At 37.8% G+C, this 16,113-nt stretch overlaps 2 protein-coding genes across 3 annotated transcripts in view; one reads left to right on the forward strand and one right to left on the reverse strand.

The window, feature by feature from the left end:
- The window catches only part of LOC129236072 (uncharacterized), a 58,517-nt gene extending 50,147 nt beyond the window's left edge, over positions 1–8,370 (reverse strand). The window contains exons 1-2 of one of the 2 annotated variants that reach the window (XM_054870265.1): positions 8,072–8,370; positions 7,397–7,802 (exon numbers count right to left, since the gene is read on the reverse strand). In XM_054870265.1, the coding sequence (XP_054726240.1) occupies positions 7,397–7,801 (405 nt within the window). In that variant the 5' untranslated portion in view covers position 7,802; positions 8,072–8,370. Of the gene's footprint in view, positions 1–7,396; positions 7,912–8,071 lie in introns of both variants that reach the window. The other variant, XM_054870263.1, reaches the window with a different exon arrangement.
- A 2,512-nt stretch (positions 8,371–10,882) lies between these two features.
- Positions 10,883–11,879, forward strand: LOC129235593 (40S ribosomal protein S13). Its single transcript, XM_054869510.1, has 3 exons — positions 10,883–10,993; positions 11,279–11,406; positions 11,477–11,879. Exons 1-3 carry the CDS (start codon positions 10,971–10,973, stop codon positions 11,779–11,781), a joined length of 456 nt encoding a protein of 151 aa, XP_054725485.1. The 5' UTR covers positions 10,883–10,970; the 3' UTR covers positions 11,782–11,879.
- The last annotated feature ends 4,234 nt before the right edge of the window (positions 11,880–16,113 follow it).

A 16,113-nucleotide genomic window follows, 5' to 3' on the forward strand; every position in this document is an offset into this window, starting at 1 on the left:
ATATGTCGAGGTCATCGTCATCGTTTAGCGCTGCAGCTTCTGATGGACTTTGCCTGCAAGCTGATTTGTCTACATTCATGTCAGTCACTTTGTGTTGTTGTTGTTGTTGCAGTAGTTTACCACGCCCTGCTAGGCGCGATGAAGAAACCGGTCGTAATCGTCAATCTCATCAAAGGAAAGGCTGCCATCCCAGTAAACTAAGTCTTAGTCTCTCGCTTGCTCTTCTCTTAAACGTTGCCCATACATGTACGAGGAACGCTGCTGGAGTGATAGTCCTTGGCCAGGTATAAATCCGAGTCGTTCCGGTAGCGTAGAACCAACTGCCTTGGGACCCTCTCTACCAGCTTTAGTTCTTATTTTGAGCTACCAGCTCTTTTTCTTAAACAGCTCTATTGTAAGTATTAATTTTAATTCAAAATGTGCGAGATTATAAGATCGTTATTAAATTTAACAGTAGTTTTTTCAATTAAAAGAATTTTTTATATATATACTAGGTTTGGGAATTTAAAAATTTTATTTAAAAATTTTCAAGCAAATCTTACACAGATGTTTGGTTTGTTAGCCCAAATCATTGGTATTAAAAGGTAATACCACCCTGAAAATTTCGACATATATATTTCAAAATCTTTTTCGTGCATAATTTTAACGCGCATCAGTCCTTTGAGTCAAGTAGATAACAGCATCGCTTCACTTTGTATGAAAATTTTTAACACAATTAATATCTTTTTACTTTGTGTTTATTTTTCAATGTATTTTCAGTTGTTTTCAATAAATATACAGACATCTCTAACTTCTCCGTTTTTTTATTACTTAAATTTGGTTTTTTAATGTTGTGTCAAAATGAAATTGTTTGCCTGGGACTGATGCTTGTTTAAGTATAGAGAAGCAATGATTCAATTATTTTATCGAGGAGTTATGATTATTTGAAGACAATTCTTGAAGAGAGAGCGGAGGGTTTTTTAATCTTCTTCTGCGCTTTTTTCGAGACAAAATTTTTCAAAACGGTAAGCAAAGCAAAATAACTCAAATAGTTTTTAAAAACGACTACTTCCGAATCGACTAAAGTTGATATCGGTAAATCAGTTGATTTGTTTTTCGCCGTGTCCATTTGGCTGTCAGGACAGAATGAAACAAAGCGATATCATACTTTTTTTTTCTACTTTGCCGTGCCAATCAAACGTACAAAACATTGTTGTTGGTCCAGTGCCACCACCTTTAATGAATTCTCTTTCATGGGAGCCAATTATATCCGACATTTAAAAATGTTTCTTGTTTGAATTTGATTTGAAGTTCAATCAATTTCTAAACGTAAATAAATGGGGAAAAGTTCTACATCTAATAGTACCCAAAAAATAAACACCTACGCGTGCAGGGTGGTCTTATACCGTTCTCGGGTGTTTCTATCGATATCGATAACTTTGGTTTGACAACTACAATCGAGCCATGCTGACTGAATTTTTGTTTCCAAAAATTAATTAGCTAAACATCGATGATATGTGGTTCCAATAGGACGGCGAAACTTGCCATACAGCGCGCTTAACAATCGATTTATTGCAATATTCAAGCCGCCATTGACGCCACACTGCCAGATTTATTGGATAGTCGAAAATCGGATGATCGAATGGATCATGTAACTCGTAGCGGAAATTATCTACCAGATGATAATTAAAAAAATTATTCCAACAATATTTCTGCCTTGTAAAATCATTTTAAGTTCTCAGGATTTTAAAAAACACCCGGTAGCTAGGAAAACCACCAAGCTAGGAAAAACAACCAAGAAAATCAGAACTAATTGATTAATGCAATCGGTTGTAAGTCAACTAGCCACACTTATTTTACCTTAAATTATCTAATTTAGATTGTAAAAATATGATTTATATTTTAAGAATTGGAAAATTTTCTATACAGAACTATTTCTACACTTTTTTGATGCATATTAAATTCATCTATTACTCAATTTGACTTAAGGGAAGACATTTGATTACCATCTCGTTTTTCTTTTTAAACAACTTCTTAACCAAATTTATTCAAAAGCGTAATAATCAGTTTTGTAAAAATGACCAAATTAGGAGAGGTTAAGTTATGGTGGTAGTCGGTACGTACGTCCAACTCACTTATACCTTACAGGTGACCAATTAAATGGCTTGGCATTCTTTGAAGAGTCGGGTAAAAGCATAAAAGAGTAGCCCAATGTTTTTTGTGTTTGATTTTTATAGTGACAGACTTTGGCATATACAAAATAGGGTTAATTCGATTCGAGAACATAGACCCGATGTTCACTCCAACAAACTACTGTTGTCACTATCCAGGCTCCATCTACTCTACTCTACTATATTTAAATTTATGGCATTTTTTTTTGTAATGAAAAGAAATTGATTTCTCGCACTCAAAAGTACCCAGTGCCCCATCAACATAAATTTTATCATTTGTTTGTGCGCCAAGGCTGAACATAATCAAATGTACCAGCAGTGAAGTTCAGCCATTTTATAAGTGAGTGTAAATAACAGCGACTACTACAACAAACTCCATACAAACATGAGTTTGTGGCTCTCTCCTCACCTAGCGGTACAATCTTTTATGAAGCAGCTTGTTGCCAACACCCTGTTGCAGGCTGTTTATTATTATTATTATTATTATTGCTTTTTACTTTTTTGCAGTATAGAAATTCAGAAAATGTAAACTGATATTTAAAAACTGCGTTGAAGTAGGAAGAAGCTTCAGCGGACGTTTACATTTCTTTAAACTTATGTTGGAAAAGGAAGCTCGAAACCTAAATAATCACATATGAAAATCAGCACCTACGAATGCAAATGACTTAAATTTCAGTGCTTCATCAGTAAGTTTCGACAAGTCCCTACATAGGATAGCTATGCGAAAAGAAACACACGAAACCCTTTTGCTATTAAAACATTTCTAACTTTGAGAAATGCTGATGTATTGAAGGTTGGGTCTCTGTTGAGTGCCCTGTCACTCTCAAACAGGAAGACATTTTAAACTACAGATGTGCTCTTTATTTAAAAGACTCGCATTAATATCGCATAAACTCTCGGGACACAGCAAATGTAGCGATGGAAAAGCTAAGAGATGGAATTGGTACTTGAATAAAGAAACTCGCTTCGATATTTTTACTTCAGATAAATACTTCAAGTTTCTTAGAGAATATATAAATCTGACAAATCTTAGGCCCTTCACATAATATAGGGTGAATAGATAGGTCAACAGTCGGTTATACGAAACCGGAACGACCCGGATTTATATCTGGCAAGAACTGTTTATGTTGCTACAACAACAAGATAGGTAGAACGGTTAGGGTACACTACAAGTAGCACGAATGTCATTTTGACACAATAATGTATACTACCTGCGAAAAATTTCACAATTTAAAGGAAGAAAACTCATATCGTGCTGTTGATGCAGTGGAGGAAACGGTATCTAGGCTGGAGGAACAAGGAACTTTAAGCGCCTGGCCGCCAGACCCAGACATTTGCAAAGAAAGTGTTCAAGAGTATCTTCCTCTGCCTGATCCCCACAGATCTGCAATGGGGGTTATACAGAAGTTCAAGCTTCTCCCTATGAGTTCTGATCACACAGTGATGAAAGTAAAAACGAATAGCAAATCATTCAAATAACCGTTTCGGCTTCGCTGGCACTGCTCCAAGCGACCGACCCAATTGATGACTCGATTGAATTGAAATTGTGCGTCGTTTTTGCGTTAATAGCATCTGAAATCAGAGGCTCGAGATCGTCGTTTGATAGCTGAATGCCATTCGTAGCTTTGCCAGCTGTGAAACAGAACAATTGCAAAACTATCATTCTTATCTGACCGCCCTATATATGGTTGTGTTTAACTAACAGCCTTTCATGCGCAAATTGGAAGATACCATCTCTCATGGTTTAGACACCTGCTCTATTCACTCTTAGACGAAGACGCCAAATACTTATATTTTTTTATTAGGTGATCTATTACAGCCATTTATAATAATTATTATATTACGTTCTTAGTTTTAGAACATTAGGGGAATAGATTTGTTGCCTAAACTTAGCAAGAAATTAAATTGAATTACATCTTTGAACCACGACAATCAGTAGTTTCTACATTACTGGAACAACCCGGATTTACATATATTCAGCCAAGGACTTTCATGGCAGCAGGATTTCTTCAAAGTTAGTTGGTAATATTTTTGTGGTTGGATTGAAACTTGGTTTTGGAAGCAACGTATTCCATGCAGAGATGAGTATTTTAACCTATGTAGACATAACGGCGGCCAATGGGTTGGTGCGTGACTACCACTCGGAATTCACAGAGAGAACGTTGGTTCGAATCACGGTAAAACACCAAAATTAAGAAAAACATGTTTCTAATAGCGGTCGCCCCTCGACAGGCAATGGCAAACCTCCGAGTGTATTTCTGCCATGAGAGAGCTCCTCATAAAAAAATCTGCCGTTCGGAGTCGGCTTGAAACTGTAGGTCCCTCCATTTGTGGAACAACATCAAGACGCACAGCTCAAATAGGAGGAGGAGCTCGGCCAAACACCCAAAAACGGGTGTACGCGCCAATTATATATATATATATATATATATATATACACAAGAAATAAACAAATGTTAACCGAATTCATGGTAGCTCGAAAATGCACAATACCTATAAGACTTACACCAAAGTACTTGCAGTTAGATTATTTTTTATTTAGTGTCGCACTACTATTCCGGCTAGTCACAACTCTGCTTAACCACGCTTTTTAGAGAATAAAAGAAAAAGGTGATCTATCGCTCATTTGCGCTGTGGGCTAACATTCTTATATGGGACTAGCATACGAGACAGCCAGCGTTCGAAACACACTGTGGGATGAAACACCAAATAGTGGAAAAATCGTCCCTCGCCTGGCAATGGCAAACCTCCGAGTGTATTTCGGCCACAATTTTTCAAAGAAAGAATTTTCTATACTATTGAACTCGAGATTTAGTTTAGTTAGATGTAAGTTTGTAATTTAATTATTCTTTAGTTTTAGTAGTAATAGTTTTCTTAACGACTTCCTGAATAAATAAAATATCATAGAAGCTATCCTTCAAAGTTATTTCATTTCGCATTTTTTTTAAAGTATTATTTAAGAGTCGCTACAAGCAAATGAAAAATTAGAAAAGAAAGTTAGGAGAGAATATTATTTTTTCAAATTTTGAACAGATAAAAAAAGTATGCCTCTGTTATTTAGATGATAGAAGCGAATGGCAAATGGCTACTTTTCAAAAGTCAAGTAAACAGGTGTACAATTTTACACGACAGAATAATGCTAAAATGAAAATAGTCGAGATTTAAGAACAACATATCGCAAAATTAGTGATTTTTGGTGGAAATAATCGCCCAAATGAGTCGACAATTCAAAGTTTGGTGAAAAAATTTGAAGAAACTGGTTCTGTCGAGGATAGAAAAAGGATTAGCCGACCAAAACCTGGACGTTCTGTTGAGAATATTGCTACTGTGGTGCAAAATGTTGCTCAACAACCTTCAACATCGATACCTCGACGCTCTCAACAATTACGCATTCATGAATCGACTGTTTGGCGGATTTTACCTCTAGATGTACTACTCATGGGGGACATTTAAATTATGTCATTTTTCACATGTAATTGTTAATAGCCGTATTTTGCATAATATATTGAAACCTGAAAGAATCTAAATTTGTACATGTTTTATTTTGAAACATCTTGGCGCGCATTTTGAAAGACTCTTTACAATTGAGACATTTTGGCAATACTTGACCTTGATTTGTAGAATTTTTATAAATTTTTACAAAGTTTCAAACTTTACATACATATGAGTTTTGTTGAGTTATATTAAAAAAATATATATATTTTATAATATTAGTTTCGGGAAAAAGAAATCCATTATTCTCTAGGTAGATGGCTGTAGTGATCGATATCTCGTAAAGTATCGATCAAAAAATTTAAAGTTTATGCTCGTTGTCAAGCTGACATTTTAAATTAAAAAATTCTTTTGCTTTTCCATTCAGTTGTTAGTTACAAGGTGTTAACAATTGAAGTCGACCGAGGGAAAATTCGGTACATTTTAGTTTTTTTTTTTGATAAAGTCGAAAATGCAAGCCAGGCTGCTGAAATTGTGAATGGTTCCGATACTTTGGTTTGGTCGATTCCGTTTAGGCATTTTCGATGTTGAAGGAAATGTCGATAAAATCACAGATATAGTCGAAGGCAAAAAGGTCAAGACATGTTAGTAGTCGTAGCATCGCCCAGGAGCTAAGGATCGACCATAAAACAGTTTTAAATCATTTGCGCAAAAATAATGGATTGGCGCGTACACTCCTTTTGGGTGTTTGGCCGAGCTCCTCCTCCTATTTGTGGTGTGCGTCTTGATGTTGTTCCACAAATGGAGGGACCTACAGTTTCAAGCCGACTGCGAACGGGAGATATTTTTATGAGGAGCTTTATCATGGCAGAAATTTACCCTGAGGGTTGCCATTGCCTGCCGAGGGACGACCGCTATTTGAAAAATGTTTTTCTTAATCTTGGTGTTTAACCGAGATTCGAACCTACGTTCTCTCTTTAAATTCCGAATGGTAGTCACGCACCAACCCATTCGGCTATGGCGGACGCAAACTTATATATATGCAGAAAATACCACTAGCACTTCTTCTATGCCGTGTAAAAAATCTATTAACATTATTTCATTAATTTTGCTTAGTTATTTTTTTGTCATTAGTTTTTTGAGTTACGCCTTTCTTGTAGCAAACGAAAGCTTCTGAACCAAATAAATTGTTAAAATAATCATGCTTACATACGTACTTAAGAGATGTAATTAAAGTATTTAAGAAATTTACCTAGTTAAACATTTTATGAACTCCGAAACATATTTGTATATCTAGGCTGCAATAATAAATAAGAAATCGTGAAATTTCCCAAATGGCGCTTAAAACTTACATTGAAGATCCGACAAAAAAGTGTAATAATATTTTACAGCATTTCCAAAACGAATCCAATGGAAAATAAAAAATATGTTTCTGTTTTATAAAACCACCATTATAAACGGTTAGACAAATGCAGATAAAATGTAATTGTAGAAGTGTTGTTATTTTCGTCAAAATAAAATAGTTTTTAAAACAAAAAACTCGCATGTTCAAATACTTAACACGATTTTCTTAACTGGTTAGGAATATCCATTTCTATACATTGTAACTTTATGACGACGTATCGGTTATAAAAACGTTACAGTGCTTTATATTTAATGTATTACATACATATGTATGTGCATACATAACATACAACTTAATTATTTCACAATCTATAGGATACATAACTCATGAACGCACCAAGTATTACAATTTATAATACAACTTATTGCTAGGGTTTAAACGTTTTTGTAATCGAATAATAATCCATTACCTCACTGCCACTTGAAGTCCCATCCGAATCGCTTCCGTCCAGGTAGAGCCTATTTGTGCGTCTGTTTCGCAGACGCTTTGACATATTCCTCTGAATGTCATCCGACTCTTCATTTTTGTTTGATTTCTTTGATCCAGTTCGTCGCGCTCTCGTAGAACTTGATGGTGAATCGTTGGCAATGTTCATGTTTTCTTCTTTACCATCGTCGCTAGATGCTTCTGAAGCCGAAGAACAATCTTCGTCACTATCATCGAACTCGATGCGCATGACGAATCGACGTTTTCTGCCCTTCCTACTTTCAGCGCAATTACCACCATCACGGTTATAGCTTCCTCGAGTATTGCGTCGATTTTTGCTACACGAAGGACGTGGCTCGATATCACTATCACCAGAATCGTCAGCCATTCTAAATTATTGCAATATACAATACAATTGGTATGTACATGGATATGAAATTTGCAAACTACATAGATATGCCCCCTTTTTCTTTCTGTCTATTTAGTTTCGCTTTTTGTCTATAGGTAACACGAAAAAGAGCAAAAAATTGTTACCGTAATACCTTTCTGGGCATTAGCGGTACTTCACAAAATTGTATATCTCAGAATTTAATTGGAAAATAGCGTACGTATTAAAATTATATTTTCATTAACGAATTAAATATCTATTGAATAATACTTTTTTCACTACAGCTTGATGAATGTAGCCTCAAGATTCTTTGCAATTGTATCTTGTTCTAGGCGTGAAAAAATATGCACTTTTTCAAACGCTTTTTGCTATGGTTTTACATAAATTCTTTAACACTTTTTTGTTTCACAAGTTGTATTGGAAATTGATGAACGTTTTTCTTGATAATTTGATAAATTTACACAAGTTTTTCCTCAAATTTGTATACAATTTTCTCTAATGCGTTCAAAGGTTTTTCACACAAACTCAGCCATTTTCATTTTTCTGCAGCCAATTGTAATCGTGTGCATTTCTTCTTATTAGTGTGTGTTATATTAGTGTATACATATACGAAAATATGCCGATATTTTCGAAGTGTGCATGAAGTGGAGAAAAACTTCAGAGGAAATTATTTCTTTGTTGGTAGTACTGATTGTAGACTCGTGGCAAGGTTGCAATTAGATATTTTGTTTGACTCAAATATAAAGTAAATCAAAATATCGATTTGTTTTTTTTTTTGTTTAAATGTTTTTCTTAAGTGCTTAATTGTCGTGCTTTAAACAAAGGTTTTCACAATTCCATTGTTTCGAAATTAAGGGTACTGATCCTTAGAAATAAATAAAACAAAAGCACTTCTGAACGAAAGTTTGTACGAAAATTAGTTGAGTGTTATTCCTAACAAGGTTTATATATTTTCGTAAATTTTCTGTACAAATTTATATAAATGTATATTGTGATTTTTATTTAAGGATACAACACGATTCCAAGTTGTGTGGTATATGACAATACATCCTCAAATTCTTATGAAGTTTTCCTATAATTAATTTGTAGCAGAGTTATTGGAAAGCGAAACATGAAAGTTTTTTTATAAGAATTGTGATCAGCTGATTAACTTTTATATTAAGATGTCAAGTTGATGATCAAATTGTAAAATTGCGGTAGTGTTAGCAAAAGCAAGCAAGACTGTATATGAAACCAGGTTTTTGAACGTGTACCATCCAAGTGCGATAGGCGCTAGAAATTTCAAAATATCGTTTCATTTTTTGTTTCTTAGATATTTCGAAAGTTTGGTATCTTAGAAATATACTGTGAAATTCTCATGCAGAAATTCCCAATATTATAGCTTCTACAGCCCATTAACTAGGTAGAAAGCGGCCCTCACGCTTCTGTACCTCAAACTTTAAACTCATTTATCTGAAAACGACTTTTTTCAGCCTGGTGTTGTCAAAAATAAAATTTCAACCGAATCGTCTGTAATTTTAATATGTTTTTCACAACAAAAAAAAAAAAACGATTTTTAGAGTGCCAATTTCAAAACCGTGCCATTTTGTCAAGTTTTTTTTATTCTAGTAGCGGGACATAGCTACAGTCATACTGATTAATAATTTTTTTGGTTTTTGTGTTACAGATAAATATAAGAGCTAAAATGGACAACACCGTCCAGGTCAAATTCTTCGTTAGGGTCAACGTCAGCGACATTTCTAAAATTATTTTTTTTTTTCTAAAAAATTTAAATATCGTTTTTCATTTATTTTTATTGTAAAATCAAATTCCTGAAAATACCCTACATTTTCGAACCCTCCCTTCTAGCAGTCGCTGCAAAATCGCCGCAAAACTTTTCTGGTGTTGCCAGAAATTTCTTCCATACGCCATCTCGGCAGTTTAGTTTATAATTCATATTCTGCTCTGAATCATCTTTGAAAATTGCCCTTCTGATGATAATTTGCCGATTACAAGTGAAAAATGAAAACTGTTGAATGGACTGTGCTTCCAAAATGCACTAGATTAATTAATGATTCAAGTAAGAACTGAGCAACATTAGAAATTGAGTGGAAAGCTATCGTAGCAAAGACAACGCCTGAGCTACCTCGATGTATTGGTTATGTTGATTGGTCTGAAATGAAGCTGGCAGAAGTGGCGGTTAAAAATAACGGGCCGTACTTTTACCAAAAAAGCCTTTTTCCATTAAAATAAAAATTCGTCCAGCAAACTTCGTAACAGTGTTCACGATCACTTATTTGCAAAAATTCAGCAAGGTACTTTTTGGAGAAACAGTGCCGGGCTAGTGATTCTGCTTATCCAGTTGGTACAACTTCATAACCCAATTTAGACAAAATACCGAGTTAACGAAGGACGAAACGGAAAAATTCAAGAAATGCTTTTTCATCAGCAAAAAGTTTGTCAAAAATCAACGGGATTTTTTAGAACATTCTCATTAGAACTTTATCAGATATGCTAGGCTATAAAACTGCATAGCAAAAAATTTGCCGGATATTTTAATTGAATTGTTTGAGCTTTTGATGTAATTTATTAGTAATAAACACTATAACTTAGTTTTTCCAATGGCTGGTTGGCGCGTAGAAAAAAATTAAAATTTTTTGTTCCGCTCCAGTAAATTTTTTATAAGGCGCTTTCGTTTTTTGTTCTGAAAAACTGAAGAATTATTTAACTTTTTTTTTTAAATTCATTTTAATACATAATAAAATTCTCAGTTTTGGTGAGTCATTGCCTTCAAATACAATTGCGGAAAACGTTCGCGATAAAATAAAAATATTTTCTTGGTGTTGCCATACAGCAACCCTTCTGCGAGGTTTCAAAATGTAGACGCTTAAAAAACATGCCTTCGAGTGTCACAAAATGTAGACGGCATAATTTTTCTATTTTGGGTGGAAAACAAAAACACCATAGGTGTTACGGTTACAAAATACAGACGTCTACATTTGTAGTCAAAATTTGGAACGATCTGTGAACACCCATACGTTTTTAAGGTAGCAAGTGCATTCTGTGTTGTTCTTACTTATTTTTGACAGTTGTTGGCGTAGCGCAAGTTGGCAGAACTGTGGCAGACATCTTTGACATAACTCTCCACTTCCGTTCCGTTCTTTTTGGTGTAGAATAAAAATCTATAAAGATGGGTCGTATGCACGCTCCTGGGTAAAAATTTATATTTAACTAATTTTTATATGATTCCTACTCAAAATTGTAAATTTATAAGTATATTTAGTTATTGTGCAGTCGCGTTTTGTGTATTAAACTTTCTAAACACGCTTGTGCAGCATCATAAACTTATGTTGTCATGGGTCCATGTGGTGTTCGCTAGTCGCGTTATATTTTGACATTCGATTTGTAATAAATATAATAATAATAATACGCTAATAATACATTTTTTTCTACTTTACATGCGCCATTAATTTGTTAAATGTAACCGTCGTTCAACAGTAAGGGTATTTCCCAATCAGCACTTCCCTACAGACGTACGGTGCCTTCTTGGCTCAAATTGAATGCCGAAGATGTGAAAGATCATATCAAGAAATTGGGCAAAAAGGGCATGACTCCTTCCAAAATTGGTTAGTATAAATATTTGTTACAATTTTAAAGGTTGAAAATTTTAAAATTTTTATTTTCATTTACGCGCAGGTATCATTCTTCGTGATTCGCATGGTGTGGCACAGGTACGTTTTGTGAATGGTAATAAAATCCTGCGTATCATGAAATCCGTTGGACTCAAACCCGACATCCCTGAGGATTTGTACCACATGATCAAAAAGGCTGTTGCTATCCGTAAGCATTTGGAGCGTAATCGCAAGGACAAGGATGGTAAATTCCGTTTGATTTTGGTTGAATCCAGAATCCACAGATTGGCTCGCTACTACAAAACAAAGAGTGTTCTGCCACCCAACTGGAAATACGAATCCAGCACCGCTTCCGCATTGGTAGCTTAATTATATTCCACGACAACAACTTCGTAGGGATGTTTTATTTTTTTTATATGTAAAAGATACATAGAACGTGAAATAAAAAATGTGAGATATTAAGTGTACAGTGATTTTGGTAATATTTGAAATGGTGTGTGGGGCGAAATTTGCAAGTGTTCACTTCTGTTAGTTTTTTTCTTAAATAAAATGTATACCATTTTAATAGTATTAAATAGTTCGTGGGCCAACTCTAGGCTTTATTTTTGGAAAATTGAGCTGGGCAGAGCGCTTGTAAAGGTGTTGTTACATCTTTTTGATATTTACTGCGAATTAATTGGGTGTTTATAGTTGGGTATTTTGATTCAAAGCTGGCGTTAGCGAGTAAGAATTGGAGTATTGCCGACTCAGCAGAGCACAGAGTTAAAACATTTTGATTATTTAGGATGGCGGTTACTGTAATTGTAATATTTTGTAGCATCAAGATCACAATCGTAATAATGATAAATACGGTAACAGATATATTAATTGTGATTCTAAATATATTACGCTTGAATTAATTGTAATTCAAGAAATGTAATGATTACGATCATAGTATTCTTCCAATACTTGGAGAGGGAAAAATTTAGTTAATGTCCTGTAGTAAAAGGAGCTGACCGCACCTGTATGTTGTGCGATGTAGATGCCGTAGAGGCCGAGAGCGCCTGATGGCGAGAGTAGCATGTAACTATAAATTGTGTGGCTCACTCCCTGTGAGTCTTAAGACGCCGCCACCCATTGCACTGATCGCATCCAACCGTTCTTGAGTTCAGGTGGAGCTGTTTTTGAAAAGCAATACACTTCGGGTCCACGTTTAAGTTCAATGCTAGCCGTAAACAAAAGAATTTGGAGCAACCTAACTGATTTTCTCGTAGATTTTCTCGAAAGCCGATAGACAAGGGGTGAAATTCGCAGAGTTAATTTACTGCGGTGATAGCCCTTGGTCATCGCCGCTCTTCTATATGGCGCAGCATCTTGGACGATGACGACAGCTGATGAGGGTGCACTGGGAGCGTCTAAGAGAAAAATTCTCTGAAAAGTCTTTGTTCTATTCGCGTTGGCTAGAATGAGTTCCGCACCCGATGAAATAGCGAGTTGTATGAACTGTGTCGAGATGTGGACATTGTGAAGCGTATTAACATGCAGTAGCTTCGCTGGATTGGCCATATCTCGGGAATGGACGAAAATGCTCCGGCACGCCAGCTCTTCGAGACGCAACCCACTTGTGAACGACGAGGAAGAGGAAGACCTAATCTACGTAGGGGAGACCAAGCGATGCCCAGAACCTCATAGAAATCAGTGTCACCAACTGCAGCGAACCGAGCTAAATGTTGCAATGTTTTAGATTCGGCCAAAATCGATATACGGGTTTAGTGCCATCTAAGTAAGTAAGATAGCCTTGGGTCGGGAAAAGTCCGAGCCATTCCGGTACGCAGAACCAGCTGTTGATGGTTGATAGCACTTTGGGCAAAGTCAAAGAAACGTTTTAGACGACATTTAAGGCGACTGGCAGATTTTTCTGAGAACCAAGACTACGTGGGATACAGTGAAAGAAGCTACAGATTTGTCAGAGCACCGCACTCAGGACTGCGACGGGATGCCTTCTTATGTCCCCTGAACACCATCTACATTATGTGGCATAACACCAATGCTCAGCAAGCAGTTTCCGCCTGTATACTACCGTAAGGACATAAAGAACAACCACTGGATTGCACACTGGGCCAGAAGACCCGAGTGAGTGGCCAAAAATAAAAATTTTCGACTTAATTTAAACAGGAAATTTATAACATCATCTTATTTTGAGTAACTTTTTACACCAAATTATGAAGTTTCATTAGTTTTTATCAATTCGTTTTTTTTATGTAACAGTTCAAAGTCAAAGTTTTAGTTCGATTTTTAACACTTTCAAACAATGTTTATCAATAAGTTGTTGTGAAAAATATTACTCAAGATGTTATTATCGTCCATAACTTTTCTTTATGGATATCAAAAAATAATTTATAATTGAAACCATGTGTATTTACATATGTTGAATAAGTTTTTTTTTTTAACATTTAATCAACAAAATCTGTTTTTTATTCATACATGACTTACTTTGAAAACAAAGTTCCCCGAAGTTCCCCTATCAAATGAGTTAAATTTTATGCCAAATTGTTCGTAAAGAAGTATTAAATAAGGTATATATGCGCCTTTTTGTGCCTTTTCATAAACATGTCTGAAATATCGATATTAGTGTGAGAGAAATCTCAAATAATTCTGACCCATTAATGTTTGAGCCAAAACTACCGAGGGAAAATCGAGCATTCCCATGGCAGCCGGTTCTACGTTACCGGAATGACTCGGGTTTTTATTCCCGACCAAGGGCTGCCGCCCCAGTACACTAGCCCTGTCTAGTGCACCGTATCTTACCCTAAACCTTTCGTCACAGGAGCAACTCATTGCAGCCAGTTTGCTCCAAGTACTTCTCTTCCGTGCTGGCGTCGAACCCAACCCCGGACCTGAAGTATTTTACTGCTGCATTTGCCACAAACGGCTCCACCCGAACTCCACCTCGGTTAGGTGTAACCAGTGCAACGGGTGGTGCCATCTTAAGACCTGTTCAGGCCTTAAGACTCACAGGGAGTGGTCCACAAGGTATGTGGCCACGTGTTGCTCCCGCCCACAGGCGGTCACCGCCTCTACGGCGACACTGCCCTCAGTGCCGGCACATCACACTGCCGCCACTAACAACACCTCAACGGCCAGGAGCCCCCAAGAGCAACACGACTCCCTTTCCAACCCACAACCCTCCTGCTCCTACCCCAGTGCGGGGACAAACCAGCAGCTCTTGGTCCCCCGCACAGTCTGCTCCGTGTGCCAGACCGTAGTACCTCGGAACCTGACAACTGTCCAATGCAGTTCCTGCAGTGGCTGGTGTCACTTTCGGAGGTGCTCCGGCCTGCACACCACCCGTGAGTGGACACGCGACTACGTTGCCCCCTGCTGCAGAGCTCTGCATCCGCAACCGCCCCCCGTGGCGCGGCCCCCCGACAACATCAGACCACTCCCCATTTTGCGGAACGCACAGCAGGTCCAACGCAGACAACATCACGCATCCCTCACCCCCCGAATTACGACGACCCTCCCGCGAAGCTTCAAGCTTTTGCAACTGAACTGCAACGGACTAACGAGCAAGATTGACGAAATAGTCGACTTCATGAATCGGTTCGGAATTAAGATAGCTGCGGTCCAAGAGACAAAACTGCACGCTAGCTCCCCCCTGATTACCAGGGACGGCTATAACGTGCACCGAAAGGACCGCGAGCGAGACAACGGTGGTGGCCTAGCGTTCATAGTACACCATTCAGTGCAGTATCGTCTTATTGATGAAGGCATCGACCGCAGGGACAGCACCTTAGAACGTCAAGGTATAGCTGTCCGGTCAGGCGATGCCGAGCTCGAAATTTATAATATCTATATACCCCCTGTCACCTGCTGCCCGGCAGGATATCTCCCCGATATTGGTGCGCTCATCAGGGGAGAAAACCGATTGGTAGTAGGTGACTTTAACGCGCATCACGATCTTTGGCATTCAAGCCTGCCAAATGATCGTAGGGGACAGCTATTGGCAGAGCAGATAGACGATTCGACGTTCAGCACTGTAAACGGCGACGCCCCCACTAGGGTAGTGGGCAATTGTAGCAGCTCGCCTGACATAACAATTGCTAGCGCTGGTCTGATAAATAGCATAACCTGGCGACCTATGCTATCGCTTGCATCAGACCACTTGCCCATTATCATCTCGATCGAGAGACCCGCCGATTTTGTTTCCGCGGATCACCGGTCATATATCAACTTTAACAAAGCTGATTGGACCAGATTCGCGGAATTTACTGAGAACATCTTCGCAGCCCTACCCACTCCCACCGATGTGCGCGCAGGCGAACGCGCATTCCGCAAGGCGATTACAGCCGCCGCGGCTCGCTTCATACCTGCTGGACGGATCCGGGAATTACGTCCCAATTTCCCAGCCGAAGCAGCCGTTATGGCAAACGAGCGTGACCGTCTACGCCAGGCCGATCCCGGGGATCCTCGTATAAAGGATCTCAATTTGGAGATCCGGCAACTGGTCACTCAACATAAGCGGACCAAATGGGTAGAGCATCTGAAGTCCTGTAACTTCACCTCTGGTGTGAGCAAGCTCTGGTCCACCGTAAGGTCCCTGTCGAACCCGACGAAGCACAACGACAAGGTGGATATCACCTTCAACGGTCGTACTTCGTCGGACCCGAAGAGATGCGCGAGCTACTTTAGCCGGCAATTTATATTGCATCCTCCGGTCGA

This window comes from Anastrepha obliqua, chromosome 1 (assembly GCF_027943255.1).
Source record: "Anastrepha obliqua isolate idAnaObli1 chromosome 1, idAnaObli1_1.0, whole genome shotgun sequence".
Lineage (NCBI taxonomy): Eukaryota > Metazoa > Arthropoda > Insecta > Diptera > Tephritidae > Anastrepha > Anastrepha obliqua.